The sequence below is a fragment of the Phalacrocorax carbo genome, chromosome 3, assembly GCF_963921805.1.
Source record: "Phalacrocorax carbo chromosome 3, bPhaCar2.1, whole genome shotgun sequence".
NCBI lineage: Eukaryota > Metazoa > Chordata > Aves > Suliformes > Phalacrocoracidae > Phalacrocorax > Phalacrocorax carbo.
This window is the reverse complement of record NC_087515.1, coordinates 74,254,149-74,267,935: the sequence shown is the minus strand read 5'-3', so window position 1 is coordinate 74,267,935 and position 13,787 is coordinate 74,254,149. Positions and strand designations below refer to the sequence as shown.

The following is a 13,787-nucleotide window of genomic DNA, read 5'->3' as shown; positions in this document are numbered from 1 at the left end:
GGCATGAACAGTCTTAGGAATAACCTTACTGTATAAAATGGATCATCTTCGCTTGAAGTCTGAACGCTTCATGGACTTTTGAATTAGTTCTGCTTAAACATCTAACTCTACTCTTTGCACAGAGGAGATTTATCTTTCTATGTCATATATCATCAGTGAAATGTTTAAATTCACACTGGAGGAGGAACACAACAGCTTGATTTCAGAATGAATTTTCTTACATAATTAAAAATACCAAATGTGTGCAAAAATCAGAGACAAGCACTACATGTTCAATATCATTTATGCAGTCAGCGTTTTGAAAGCTGGTGGCGTTGACAGTGCTACTTGCACTGGTCTTCCAAAAAGTAGTTTTCTGCATTTTTTATGTTCTGTTATTATCCAAAAGACGATTTTTACTTAAATGCTATTTCAAGCTACAGGGATTATACTCTGATCCACATCCAACCTTTATCTACAGACTTGGAGGTGTCCAAGTTCATAGTCTTCATTCTTGTCTGTGTCTGTTTTTACTAAACTCCTAATTACCTTTTGTCTTCATCGGTGACTTAAGTAATACAACAGTTAATGGAATTTTTGACTTATTTTGTAATTGACAAAAGATATTGAAAGCTATTCTAAATGACTTCTTAGGAAGAAGACCATAAAATTTGAATTACCTTGAATTACCTTCTTGTTTGTCTCTTTATGAAATGTAAATCATAGAAACTGAGGACAGGAGAGATATATATATATCTAAAAACAAAGCTGTAGACAGCTGCTTGAATTCTTTAGGAAAACTGCCACTTGTAGGTGTAGTTGAATGACTCGCCAAAGAATCAACTAAAAAATATGTCTGTTTTATAAATTGTAAAATGGCAATGACAGAATCAAAATGTACTCCAGAGAGGGCTATAGTTAGCATATACAGCCTTGAAAAACGACCTGGTGTTTTTCATTTTTTGTTTGTTGGATTTTTAATACAGAGGTCAGTACTGCCTGGTTAAGCCAGTGGTGTCCAAGAGCTAACTGCCATATAGAGCAAGGAATATATGATGGGAAAATCCTTTTAGGAGTGAGGATATATTTAGCTTTCTGTAAATCTAAGTAGGATTCAAGATGCTTTTTTCCAGAATAGATGCCATCCCACAATGGATGTAATACAACATTCGCTCATGGGCTTAGCTGAGATACAGAGAACTGCTAATAACCACCTGCATCCCATGTAAAGCAGGTAACACATTTAGAGATACAGATTTGCAAACATTTAATTTACTAATGAAATAAACTACAAAAACCGCAGTAGGCAAGAGGACAGCCCTGCGTGAAACTTCATTGCAGGAGAAGGACATAAGAACCACTGTCCAACTCAATGAAGAAATGTAAACAAGTTTACAAGATTAATATGTGGATTTAAATTGCAGTCACTATTCAAATTAGCTACTCCACGTCAACAGTATAGCAGGTAACGGCAGGAAGTTAGAATCCATAGTTTTGACAGCATTTGCATCGTAGTCTCAGATGTCATCTCCGTGGAGTACGTTTGTTTCCCATGGTTATGTTTCACAGTAGAGTGAGTAATTTGAAAGTGGAGGCAGCAGTTGTGGAATCTTACTTGCTACTTGTCCAGCAGTCTCCTGTCAAAACAAGGGGTTTAGCACAATAAAGTTTGTTCTCTTACCATGTGTGTCAGGGTTTTTGTCAGCGAGGTATGTTAGCTGAATATAACTACCCAGCCTCCTGTGCTTTCCAGTGTCTGTTTGGTTGAATCATGCCATGACTGACACTGAGACACATTAGTGGGAAGATTGTTTATGAGAAAAAGGGAAACAAATTTGACACTTGAGTTTACCAGGAAAGTTGTTGCAGGAGCACAGATGCTCATCGCAGCTGAATATGCACAGCCAAGGTCAGGGAAAACTGTCAGGGAATGCAAAGCAGCCTTGAAGCAATTTTTTTTTAACTGTCTGGCAGAGGAGAACACACGTGAAATACTGTTACAGCTGAGCAGAGAGCTGCCCTGCTTCCTTTACTCCCTTAGGATTGCCTAAGCCCCTTTCCTTGTACCAGGCTCTAATGAGACATTGCTTCTCTCCCATCTTCCCCTCTCTTTTGTGGGTTCTCCCAGGGACCCTACAGCTCCTCTTTTGTGGGGGCTGGTGACAGTGACAGCAGCAGCTGGCCAAGCTTGGGCTAAACATCCCCTTCCAATGTCCTTTTGCTCTCCCTTGCAGTCGTCGTGCTTGCTCCTCTTCCAGCGTGTAACTGTGGAGCAGGCTTGGTCAGCACGAAAGTACTGACACATGGGAAACCTGGGAAGCCTCTTAAGGGTAATTTAAAAATATACCTATTCCTGTGCTGTGGGTATAGGGGGTCATGTGACAAAAATTGCAAAAGGAGGATTGTTTGGGCTGAGTTGGGCTGTGTGGTTAGATAATAAAGTTCTGAGAGAAGAGTAAAAGAGACAAAGGTAGTTGGAAAAGAAAAGGATATCACTGAGAAGACTGAAGAAGGGATGTAAAAACAATATACACTGTAAAAGGATGGGCTTTCAGATATAGCGATTTCTTGAGTAAAGAGGAGAAAACTATAGGAAGACAGAGAACACGCACAAAAGGAACAACTATCAGAGACCTGCGGCAAGAAAGAATGGGGAACATTGCAATAGCGGGATGCAGAGGAGACTGGAAAAACAGATTAAAGCCAGAAGCCAAACCAGAAATTTTTAAGAACGGGAAGGAGACAGAAAGGGAAGAAAGTGAAGCCTCCTGCTCCCACGAAACAGAAGGGGAAGTATGCAGTGACAAAGGTGAAGGAAAAGATACATATATTCACATTGTAGATGGAAAGAATAGTTTATATGGTGAAATAGAGATGAGGGGAGGGAAGTTATACGTTAAATTTATGTTGATGGTGAAACACAATAAAATCCTTTCTCTTATTTTTCTCTACTTTGGCTACTAAGTCCTGGAAGAGCTGTGATTCCCACTCTGTCTGAATGATACTCCTGGGTCTTTCAGTTAGGGAAGATGCTTGAAGGAAGCAGTGCTGTATTTTGGTTGTTAAACTACCATTTATCCTTTGTGAAATGTGAAATGCGAAATTAAATGGTAGAGATGTACCATCTGCTATTGTTTAATATGTGAATAAAAGCTAGTATGTTTGGGCAATGTTTAAGCCCGTGATAAGAGCAGAAATAATGGAAATGTTATGTTGGCTGCACCCAGCAGATCCCTTATTGACTGAAGCACTGTGGTTCTTCTCATGTCTTAGCATTGTCGAACGTGAATCCTGGAGGAGTATGAGCATTTCCTCCTTGGCAAGGGGCCTGAGTGTTTTATGTCTGTGTTTTTCTCATTCCTTTTAGGGATCTCTTGCTGTCCGTGGCACTTGGCCAGGTACTCTCCCTCCTTATCTGTGGCATTGGTCTCACGAGCAAGTATTTGTCAGAAGATTTCCATGCCAACACACCTGTTTTTCAGAGCTTCCTCAATTATATCCTTCTATTCTTGGTCTACACAACAACGCTGGCTGTCAGACAAGGTAAGTGCCTCTCTGAAACTGTTTTGTAGACAACAGCGAGGGTAAAGGCTTTTGCAGAACAACAACAAGCAATGTAATTTAGACACATAACCCATTAACATTTGTTACATATTTACATTACCTAGTAATAAGTATGGGACTGAAAAAATCCAACAAATCTTCATTAGCAAGGAATGAATCAGTAGATATCAAGGACAGTGGTACAAAAAACAAAGCAAAAAGAAACATCGGTACTTTTCACTTCCTAACTGTTCTCATGGGAATGCTCCTCTTACACCTGCCTCGCAGGTGCCACATCCACACGCTCAGTGTTTGCTTTCGATTTGACTGCATATCTTTCTTGGAAATATTAGTATGCTTTACGTCTTACATAGGCTAAGGAAAGCTTAGATTTAAGCAAAGAAGAACTTGCTTGTTCTAGTTGCTAATCAAGGCAATTCAATAGTTTATTGTTAGGAAAAAATAACAGCCAATTTTTAACCATTGCAGAGTAGGACATAAAGAGGGGGAATTCAAGGTGCTGTCTCTCTGGGGTGCTGGGTGGGAAGAGCAGCACTACGGTCCTGCCACTGCTTTGCGACAGGGCCTGTGTAACCAATCTGACCTCCAAAGTGAGAAATCCATTATAGTATGTGTTGTGGTTTAACCCAACAGGCAGCTAAGCACCACGCAGCCGCTCACTCACTTCCCCCCCTCCCCACAGCGGGATGGGGGAGAGAATTGGAAGGGCAAAAGTAAGAAAACTCGTGGGTTGAGGTCAGAACAGTTTAATAATTAAAAAAAAAAAAATTGTGATGAAAAGGAAAACAATGACAGAGAGAGAGAAAAACAAAACCCAGGATAAAAAACAAGTGATGCAGCCACTCACCAGCCGCTGACGGATGCCCAGCCAGTCCCCAAGCCATGATCGCTGCCCCCTGGCCAGCACCCCTCAGTTTATATACTAAGCATGACGTCTTATGATGTGGGATATCCGTTTGGCCAGTTTGGGTCAGCTGTCCCGGCTGTGCCCTTTTCCCAGCTTCTTGTGCACCTGGCAGAGCATGGGAAGCCGAAAAGTCCGTGACTAGTGTAAGCACTACTTAGCAACAACTGAAACATCAGTGTGTTATCAACTTTATTCTCATACTAAATCCAAAACACAGCACTGTGCCAGCTACTAGGAAGAAAATTAACTCTAACCCTGACGAAACAAGGACAGTGTGCTTTGGTACTGTTCATCAAATGATCCTCTGTTTGACAGTCTATGTATAATACAGGGGGTTTTGTACCTTTCTTGCCCATCCCGCCCTTTGAGATTTCATGTCTGGATGAGGTCTGGGAGGTGAATGCTTTTAAGCACATTTCTCACCCACTCTATTTTTGTAATAATTTTATTTATTCGAGTTCACAGAACACATGGATTACAAGCAAACTAAAAGAGAAAAAATATCATCTGCTTTCCTGACTTGGCTCTCCTGACATAAGGAGGGAAGGGCTCTATGGAGGAAAAGAACTACAAAATGTATTAGGCCATGGTACCTTTATCAGCATACTGAGAGGTTCGTGTTTTCTTACAGGAACAAATATTTTTGGATTGTTCTTTGATGTCACATTTTTAGTGATGTGGGAACAAGCCTGACCCTTAAGTTCTTCACTCATAGTACAGTTTTGTGAAACAATACTATAAAGCGTTCCAAAGCAGAAAGGACTTCATTTCCATGCAAAATAATGAACAGTCAAAATATACCACAGTGCTCCAGCACAAAGTACTTAAATGTGTTACAACTTAAGTTTTGTAAACCTTGGTCTCCACTGACATTTTTCAGAAGCGATGAAGGCCAGTCTGGTGAGGAAGTGTCAGCTCTTATATAAGGAGAGATTGCTCATGCAGTGTTACTGTCTTGGCTTTTCAGTTTGTGTAGGGGGAAACATCACCACATGCTTTGCTCTGCAAAAGGTTTAAAACGTATATTAGTAGCATCTTCCTGGAGAACCATGTTTAAAAATAATTCTTCTGAGTATAGGATTGCCTAGATGTTCACAAGTTCTGTCCCAGAAATGTCCTTCTCAGGACTGATTTAGGTACTGTGGAAGCCAAGTCCCTATGACTTTTAAGTAGGTTTTACTTTTTTGAAAATGCTAGCTTGTGAGTGGATATATGGGCCAGCATACGGCTGTGCATTACAGGGGTTTATTTAGAATAACATTTGACACCTGGTATATATTGACATTCCAAAAATGCTATCGAGCACTCTGTTTTACACATATAAAAATATGTATTAAAACTGTACTTTATAAATAATATTCTGACTGTTTAAAAACGTAGTGGTGGACTAACAAGAGTTTGTCAGAGCTCTCTGTTGTGCCAGCAAGATAGGTTTGGGAAGCGAATAGGGAAAGTGTTACGGATGTGTGAAAAATATTTTCTGGACATGTGAGGAGGGTTGGGGAAGGTGTTTGAACAGGCCTGTGGTTGAATATAAACCATACAAACAACCAGAGTACAACGTAAAGTGTACCAATGGAATAGTCTGGAAAAGGAGCTGTCAAAAAAAGAAAGATGGTTGGGTCCAAAAAAATCCAGAACAAAATTGGCTACAGAAGCAGTGAAAGCGGTGATCCAGGCACTCAGCATAACAGTCCTGCTGGATGGTATAGCACTATGCACCCAGCTCATTTACTCGGCATTTAATATTGCCAAATGATTGAGCCTGACATTGTCTTTTTGCTTGTGTATTTATTCAAGTTCATTATCTGTGTTTGTTCCACTAAGGCAGTTTTTCTAGCAGCTCTAATCATTTGGCTTCGTTAACAGATGGAAATCACATAATAATGATATTAATTTTATATGGGATTATTCTGTTCTGAGTGCTGAGAACATCAGACGGCTGGTTTTTTCAAGTGCGGTTCTCCTACTCTGTATGCAAGATTTAAGATTCTTTAAATTATCCTCTTTCTCCTTCAAAAATCAAGCTATCATAAGTTGGCTGGTAGACAAAAATAACTGCATCCCTCTGTTTTTTTCTTTGCTTGCTTTCGTAATCACTTGGGTTTTTGCAGAAACATACTGGCTAAGGAGGTGTCACCTGAGGTGGCCAAAAAAACCCTTAGTTCATTGTAGGACTGAAAACTGTAATTTCCTGAGACATAAGGAACTCCTGTTTCTTTGGAAGCTTCTTCCAAATTTTGATTTACTGTGTACCCCCTTTGACTTAGCCTTCCCTCGCTGTTCATCTTCTTGCCCCATATAAACTCCCTCGGTGATAATGAAAGGGTAGAATTTGCACTGGTTTCTGAAAATCATCATTAGCAGATAAGTAAAGCTCCTGATTCCTCAGCTCTTCTGACTAAAACCTTCTGCAGCAAATGCCCAGCTTCTAGTAGCTAAAGGTAGTCCATGGGCACCAGCAGCTTCCACTGCATTTTAAAATTGTGGATCAAAATGGTTTTTTTCCAAAATAATTTTATCACCGCACTTTAGTGAGTGCAAAGATTAGGACTACCACCTTGCAATGAATCCACATGTCATCAGACAGTGTAGGAGATGCACAAGTCAGGCAGGTGCCAGAACCTCTGAGTACTTTTAATCTTCATTCCCATGGGGGCGGGGGGAACCAAACAACCAACCAAGGAAAAGTTTGTCCTGTAGCTCTACATGGGGGACCAGTCTGAAGGCAGTAAAAACGGACTCAACAGTTTTAAGCAGCAAAGTCCATATGAATAAGGCTTTTCATCATTGTTGCAATTTTGTTCTCATGACCAGAAATAAAAAGTGATAGAAGTGTTAAAGGAGATCTGTTCTTGTGAGACTTTATATGAGCTTTAAAACATGGATACTACTCGGGTAGTCGTCATGAAAAGGGAAAGTCTTTGGCCAAACCAGAATCTTTCTGATACAAAAACCAACCACCTTTTCTGTCAGTTGAACTCTGAAGTTAAATCGTGAATCTGGTATCTAGAAAATTCTCTCTTTTATTCTGGATATTTTAATGATAATTTTAAATTTTTTTTGTTATATGTACATTCAAGTTGAACTTCTTATTTCCCCAAAGAGGTGAGTGCAGTTGTTCTTCACAGTTAGGAATGCACACGCTCAGGCATGCACAGATGCCAGTAACCACTTACCCACAAATACATATCCACTAGAGCTTCCTGTCCAATGCTCATTAATGCACCAGTGCTGAGGTCTGAATATTATTTCTTTAGGAGTCGTCTTTGAGAATAATGCTCTAACATTAATGTTGCTAATGCAGCATTATAAGGCAATAAACGTCATTATGTTTTATCTGGCTGATATGCCAAAAATTAAATAGGTAATGAAGACGTCCTCACTTCTTTCTCTTGAGGTAACTTCCTGTCATGCCTGTTGTTTTCACAGCCAAAACCTGTATTTGTCCATGATAACACCTCTGAGTTGAAAAGAAGGTTTTAACACACATTGTCTCAGCTCGGTACCCTCGTCAAGACAGAATTCTGCTTAACAAAATCTTGTCAGGACACTTCCAGATACTCCTTTGGGTTGTGTGTTATTATTAATTGAGGAAAACAAAAGCTTGGCTATCAGGAAGAAAAGCCTCCTATCAGTGAAATGGAGCTATGGGATGTAGAGCTGGTGGAGATTAGTTTTAACACCTTAAAAAGCTGTAAGTGGGAAATTGTCCATCGTGGACCAGCAGGTGTTAATTACTAACAGTCAACATGGGTGCAAGCATCAGCAGCTTGCCACCAAAAATAAATTACTTCTAAAAGCCACCTCACATATGCTACAAATGAAAACAACACATCTACTAGACATCATTAAAAAAAGAAAAAATATGAAACTGCTATTTTTTTCTTATTCTGGAAAGCAAGAAATGAGGGAGCAGTAGAGATGTCTTTTGAACAGAAGGGAACCATAAAGCCTTAAGGGCCAGATTCTGTGCAAGTAGTGCTCCACATTGCAAGCTGTTCCTTTAATTTTAGTGCAACAAGTTCTTTTCAGCCCACCATTGCTGAGGGCTGGCAATAATTTACTAGTTCAGAAAGGGTTTTGTGAATCTATGTATGTCTGGTTGAATTCTGCTTCTAGGCTAAGTGATGAGGTTATAGCATATGTCAATGGAAATATGGTTTTCCCTAGATAACTGTAATGTCTTAGATTTGACATATAATCAGATGTGATCTCTGCCCCAGAGTCAGCTAGAGGGTCCTGTGAGACTATTAAGGATTGCCGTCCTGTTACTGGAATATAATTTTTTATTAATTTCTATCTAGGATTGGTTTGTGACATTATTATCTCAATCATATGTAAATTCCTGATTTATCTGTTATTCACATACATAACTCCATTTAGATACGTGAAGAATCCCCTACCCTAACATCCTTCCTACTTCCCCAAAATTGACCAAAACAAGCTTGAAGGAAAACAGAGAACTTTATATGAGTTGGTCTGGTTTACTGTGGTGCTTGCCAGCTGTGTGTTGAATGACAGAAAGTGTAAATGTCTCTTTTTTTTACTGAATTTCATTCCACTAGTAATGTTATATTAACACAAAGCTAGTATTATGCACTTACCTTAGGTAGACATATCAGAATTTCTTTGATATTAACACCTTGTTTTGTTGACTGCCCATAAGAACATACCTGGGAAACAAAGAAAGTACGTGATTTAAGCTGGTTGAACTATATTAGATATAATGTACTTTGGGCAATATGTGTTGTACCATTGAGATGAAATGTCTTCTGGAAAGGCATCGATCCTGTCAGCATTTTCAACTAGAAGCCTTCAGAAATATGGGACTTTCTCTTCACCGAGGATGACAGGGAGTGATTTTGATTAGAAAAGATGCATTTCATGATTGTTCAGTTTCCTAAGTATGCTCATGCCTCTGCTGTCAAACGAAGAGCTTGGTTATCCCTCCAGTGTGCAACAGAACCTGCACAAGCTGCAGCCAAGCAGCCTTATGGTGCTCCCTGCCTGCAACAGAAGTGGTCCTTGGTCCCTAAAGGTGACGACCCAGCCCACATGCTGTCCTGCAAACGCATGGCAAACATTGCGAAGCATGGCGGCAATTCCCCTCGAAGCGCAGGCGAAGGTACGTCAAGGTGGCCCAGCTCCTCCTGGCTCTCCTGCTGCAAGGGACCAGGCTAACCCTGGGTTGTACAAACGAAACATGGCAGCGATCATAGCTTGGGACCAGTGAAAAATAATGACCTTCGGGTCTTTGGTATTCTCATTGCAGCACTGCAGAGGCTCCCTGCTGTGTTGCGCTTTGCAGTCTGCAGTGCACTTTCTCCTAATTACTTCGGGCTTCTAATTAGGGATGCCAAACTGTGTGGGATATGTTTATTATGAAAATGGTCAGCCAAACAGTCCTTTTGTCTGGGCATTGAAGAGCTCTTTTCATATTCAGAGGGAATTCTGTGCTTCAGGAGAAATGAAACTAGAATGCTGGCTGTTTACAGGCACTTCAAATTGCAGGGATCTTTTTTGTAACATGCAATTTTCTGTGTTGGATAGCATGCTCACAGGAGCAAGAATTATGATGTATTACGTGTTCGGCATTTGCTTATCACATCATGGACACCACAGCAAGCTAGCTAGAAAAAAACAGTATGACTAGAGCCAGATTCCCATTCAGTCCCATTTATATAATCATTGTGTTTGTGTTTGCATTTTTCCCCTATTTTCAAATGAGTTTTAAAACTTTCCTGCTGTAAAATTCTCAATGCTGCTGCTCTCTCTACTGCATGAACCTTTATTATTTTACTGCATAGGTGGTAACAATTCAGTGAGGTGTTAAACTTTTCCTGTATGTACACTTTTCAGAGGGCCTTCAGAGGATCCTGTATGGACCTTGGGATCCTATTATTTATGATAGTTTCCCAAAACCATAGAATTTCCCTTCCCATTCCAATGAAGTCTTCTTACATTCTCAGCCATAATACAGAAACAGATGCAATTTCAACAGAGTATGATTTATTCCACATAGCTGGTAGGAAGAAAGGGTGAATAACAATAGACTATGTTGCTGATATAAGGCAGGGTTAAAACCAATAGACTTGACTTTTCTGTCTCTTGCTTTGTTTTGTTTTGCTGTTTCTAGTGGAGAGGTTGGGTGGTTTTTCTTAGTCCTCAGGGTTTTTCGTTGTCTGTTGTCCTTGTTACACCACCCAGCAGACAGATGCCTTCTGCGTTGGCCCTGCTGCTCCTTTCTACTTTCACAAGGGACCAGGCATCTCAGGGCATCTCAAGGCTTAGTCAGTTTTCATTTTCATCAGGTGTGTTTTGCTTTGCCAGCTGTGTAGCAAGGTACAAATAAACACTTACAGAGAGGAATCCTGGCCCCAAACTTATTGAAAATGTGTTGGCAGGTAAAGGCACAAAAGAAACCTCAGCCTTTTCTTTCGAGTGTTTTTATTTCTCAGTTCTGTGCTCCTGATTGTTAGGTTAGGCACCGACTGTCCAAACCCACAGCACATGTCCTGTGTTACAAAATACGTCTCCTTCTGCTAATGCTGGCCAAAGCAGCACACACAGTCTTTCTTCTTGCCTCATATCATTGGAATTAATCATGTACATCCCACAGCACATACAAATTGAAAATTGTTCCTTTTGGGTGCAGGTGGCAGCAGTTAAGCATGAACACTGTGTGTCATGGTTTAATGATGCAAACACTAATACACTCCTGATGGCCTCAAAGCAATAAAGGCCAGGCCTAATCAAGCATCCATGCTGTAGCATTCTCTGGAGTAGTATCTCATGATTCTTGATGCAGCTCGCTCCAACCAGAGATGCCTCTTGTTTTACTAGGTTGCTTTCAAAATAGCTTTGCTGCTCAAAGAAGTATCCTTTGTGCCATCAGAGGCAAAATAAGCTGCAAGAGGGCATCAAGTAAAAGGACAGAGCACCTCATTTTTCCTATGCCTGCTGATGCTGCCAAGCAGATTAAAAAAAAAAAGGGGGGGACATCTCTTACCATCCTCTTGACCTAAATGAGGAAACGGGAGGTCTTTTCCACACAGAGAAGTTAAGGTTGCATGTGAACTAAGGATACCTCTCCTTGTAACAAAGTTCCTGGAGGGTTCAAATCAGGCAGTTCACTGCACAGATGCTCAGGTCACTCTCACTTCAGGAAGTTCAGACCTGGTCATGTTTCTAGCTGCCAGGTTTATGCCCTCAACCAGTTTCTTCTAGAAACAGCATTCAGATTTGCACTGTGGTTCAAAGCCTGGTGCATATTTTATGAGAGCAAACCTTAGAGGCACAAGTGCAGTGACCATAAAAGGGATACCAAGCTTTAGGCTGGCTGAAGTCCTGGGTGATGGACCATGTGTGCATCAAGGCACTGCATCATTGCTGTGAAGCAATGTCTGTACTGAATATGCTACTTGCAAATAAGGCAGTTTTACCCTGGAGGTAAATGTACGTACAGTTTAGAAACATTTAGCCAGATGTGGCCATTCGATGTCAGTAAGTCCATAAATAGAAACCACAGATGCAATAAAATGGGAGGTGATGCAGTTGTTCAGCTCACAGCTGCAACATCACAGGTAGCTAGTGGAATTTAGCAGAATCGAAAAATGATCACAGTGTGGCATTTTGTACTGTGATGCTTTTCTTGGTGATTCCAGCACCTAAATATGAGACTTAGGGCAAATCTGCAACATACTTGCAAGCATTTATGTTTGAATCAGGACTTATATTTTGTTGCTGAGCCTGGGAAGCTCCCTCCTTGCACACTTTTCCAGGAGCCATGCCGGCCTTTCAGACATGGTGCTAATCTGAACGGAAGTCTGTGAGTACCTCTTTGAGAAGACAAACCTTGTCACTAGAGGCGTGAGTGGGCAGGCTCAAGGAGAAACTGCTCTGAGAAAGTGCAGTTTGAACCCTCGTGCATCTTGCTGCTTGATTTGCATCTCCATCTCAGCAGCTACAGTTACATGTATTTGATTTTGTACCACAGATTCAGCTAGGGGCACAGATGTCATGGGTAAAAGAATCAATGCTTTTGAGCATGCGGAAAGCCAGGCGTTGCATGGTACAATCCTGGAAGTGCTGGGATACCGTGGCAGTGAGCACATACTGAGCTTTGAACTTTGGCCCACAGTATCAGAGCATTGCGCAGGGGTGAACGTGGTTCTCGGTAATTTTATTTGAGGGTAAAGCAGCTCCCTATCTAGCCAAGATTGCCTTACAGTATGTCAAATAATAAATTGTCTCTTAAGGATGTGAGCTGAATCATAAACAGAGCATAACAGTTGATTTTCTGTAGAATTAAGGGATAACTGTCCTTTGTAGTGTTAGTATATGGGTCTGTCTCTTCTTCTTAAGACATAAACATCTCAAGTGCTGTTTACAAAACCAACCAGCCCTTCCTACCACAATGAGGAAAGTTAATGGTTCTGATAAAACAGTGTACCCTTGATCTTACAGCTGTAAGCAGAATGCGAGGGTTGTCTCTGCCACTTCATGCAGTATCAGTATTTGCCTGTGATTTATTGAATATTTAAACATTCATCAATTCAAGCAGCTAGGCAGGGTAGCAGGATCCACATTCAGCACACGTAGCTCCAGCGTTCATACGGGAGATTTGAAGTGTGGTTACAAGATGATAACTGTATTGCCTGAAGGAGATAAGTCCCGCTCTGCCAGAATGGTGCTTTGTATGTAATTAGTGTAAAAATTCAGAGGAATAGAGTTTATCCTTGCGATCGTCTTTCTCATTAAAGAAGAATCATAATGAAAGAACAAAGCGGTCCCTGCAGTGAATTGGATTGCCTTCCTAAGTTTTCATTAAATCAAAGACTTAGCAGCATCCCATTTTGCAGAACCCAGTTGTAAACTGTACACAAGACTTGCAGAAAAGTGCCTATGAAGATCACATCCTTTCTGAAGGTTTGGAAGTGCAGTATATTTCTCTTACGTGGGAAATAGCCCCTGTCTCCATTTTCTTTTTCTCATTTCATTAGCTTCTGTTAATGAGATGGTACTGGGACAAAGGGAAGAGCAAAGAGTGTATGTGAGGTGTCAGGTAACTCAGAGCAACAACTGTAAAACTTAGTCTAAGTAAACTGCCTTTTCTAAAATAAGGACTACGAGACAATGTGAATCAAGGGAATAAAAAGCTAGGCTACTGGAAAAAAAAGATCTATTTTCAATTTATTCTTCTGGCTTACACTTAATACCAAGCCATAACACAAGCAGTAATTTTCTCTTCCTCCTTCTCCATTATTATCAGTGTAATCCATATAATTATTGTTACAACTAAATACATCTTTCAGGCAAAAATATACAAATATCC

General features: G+C 40.6%; 1 protein-coding gene across 1 annotated transcript in view; it reads left to right on the top strand.

Annotated features, from left to right (window-relative positions):
- SLC35F1 (solute carrier family 35 member F1) overlaps positions 1-13,787 on the top strand; it is a 250,559-nt gene that overhangs the window by 139,079 nt on the left and 97,693 nt on the right. Inside the window, exon 2 of the mRNA XM_064447402.1 lies at positions 3,347-3,522. Within this exon, the coding sequence (XP_064303472.1) occupies positions 3,347-3,522 (176 nt within the window). The remainder of the gene's footprint in view (positions 1-3,346; positions 3,523-13,787) is intronic.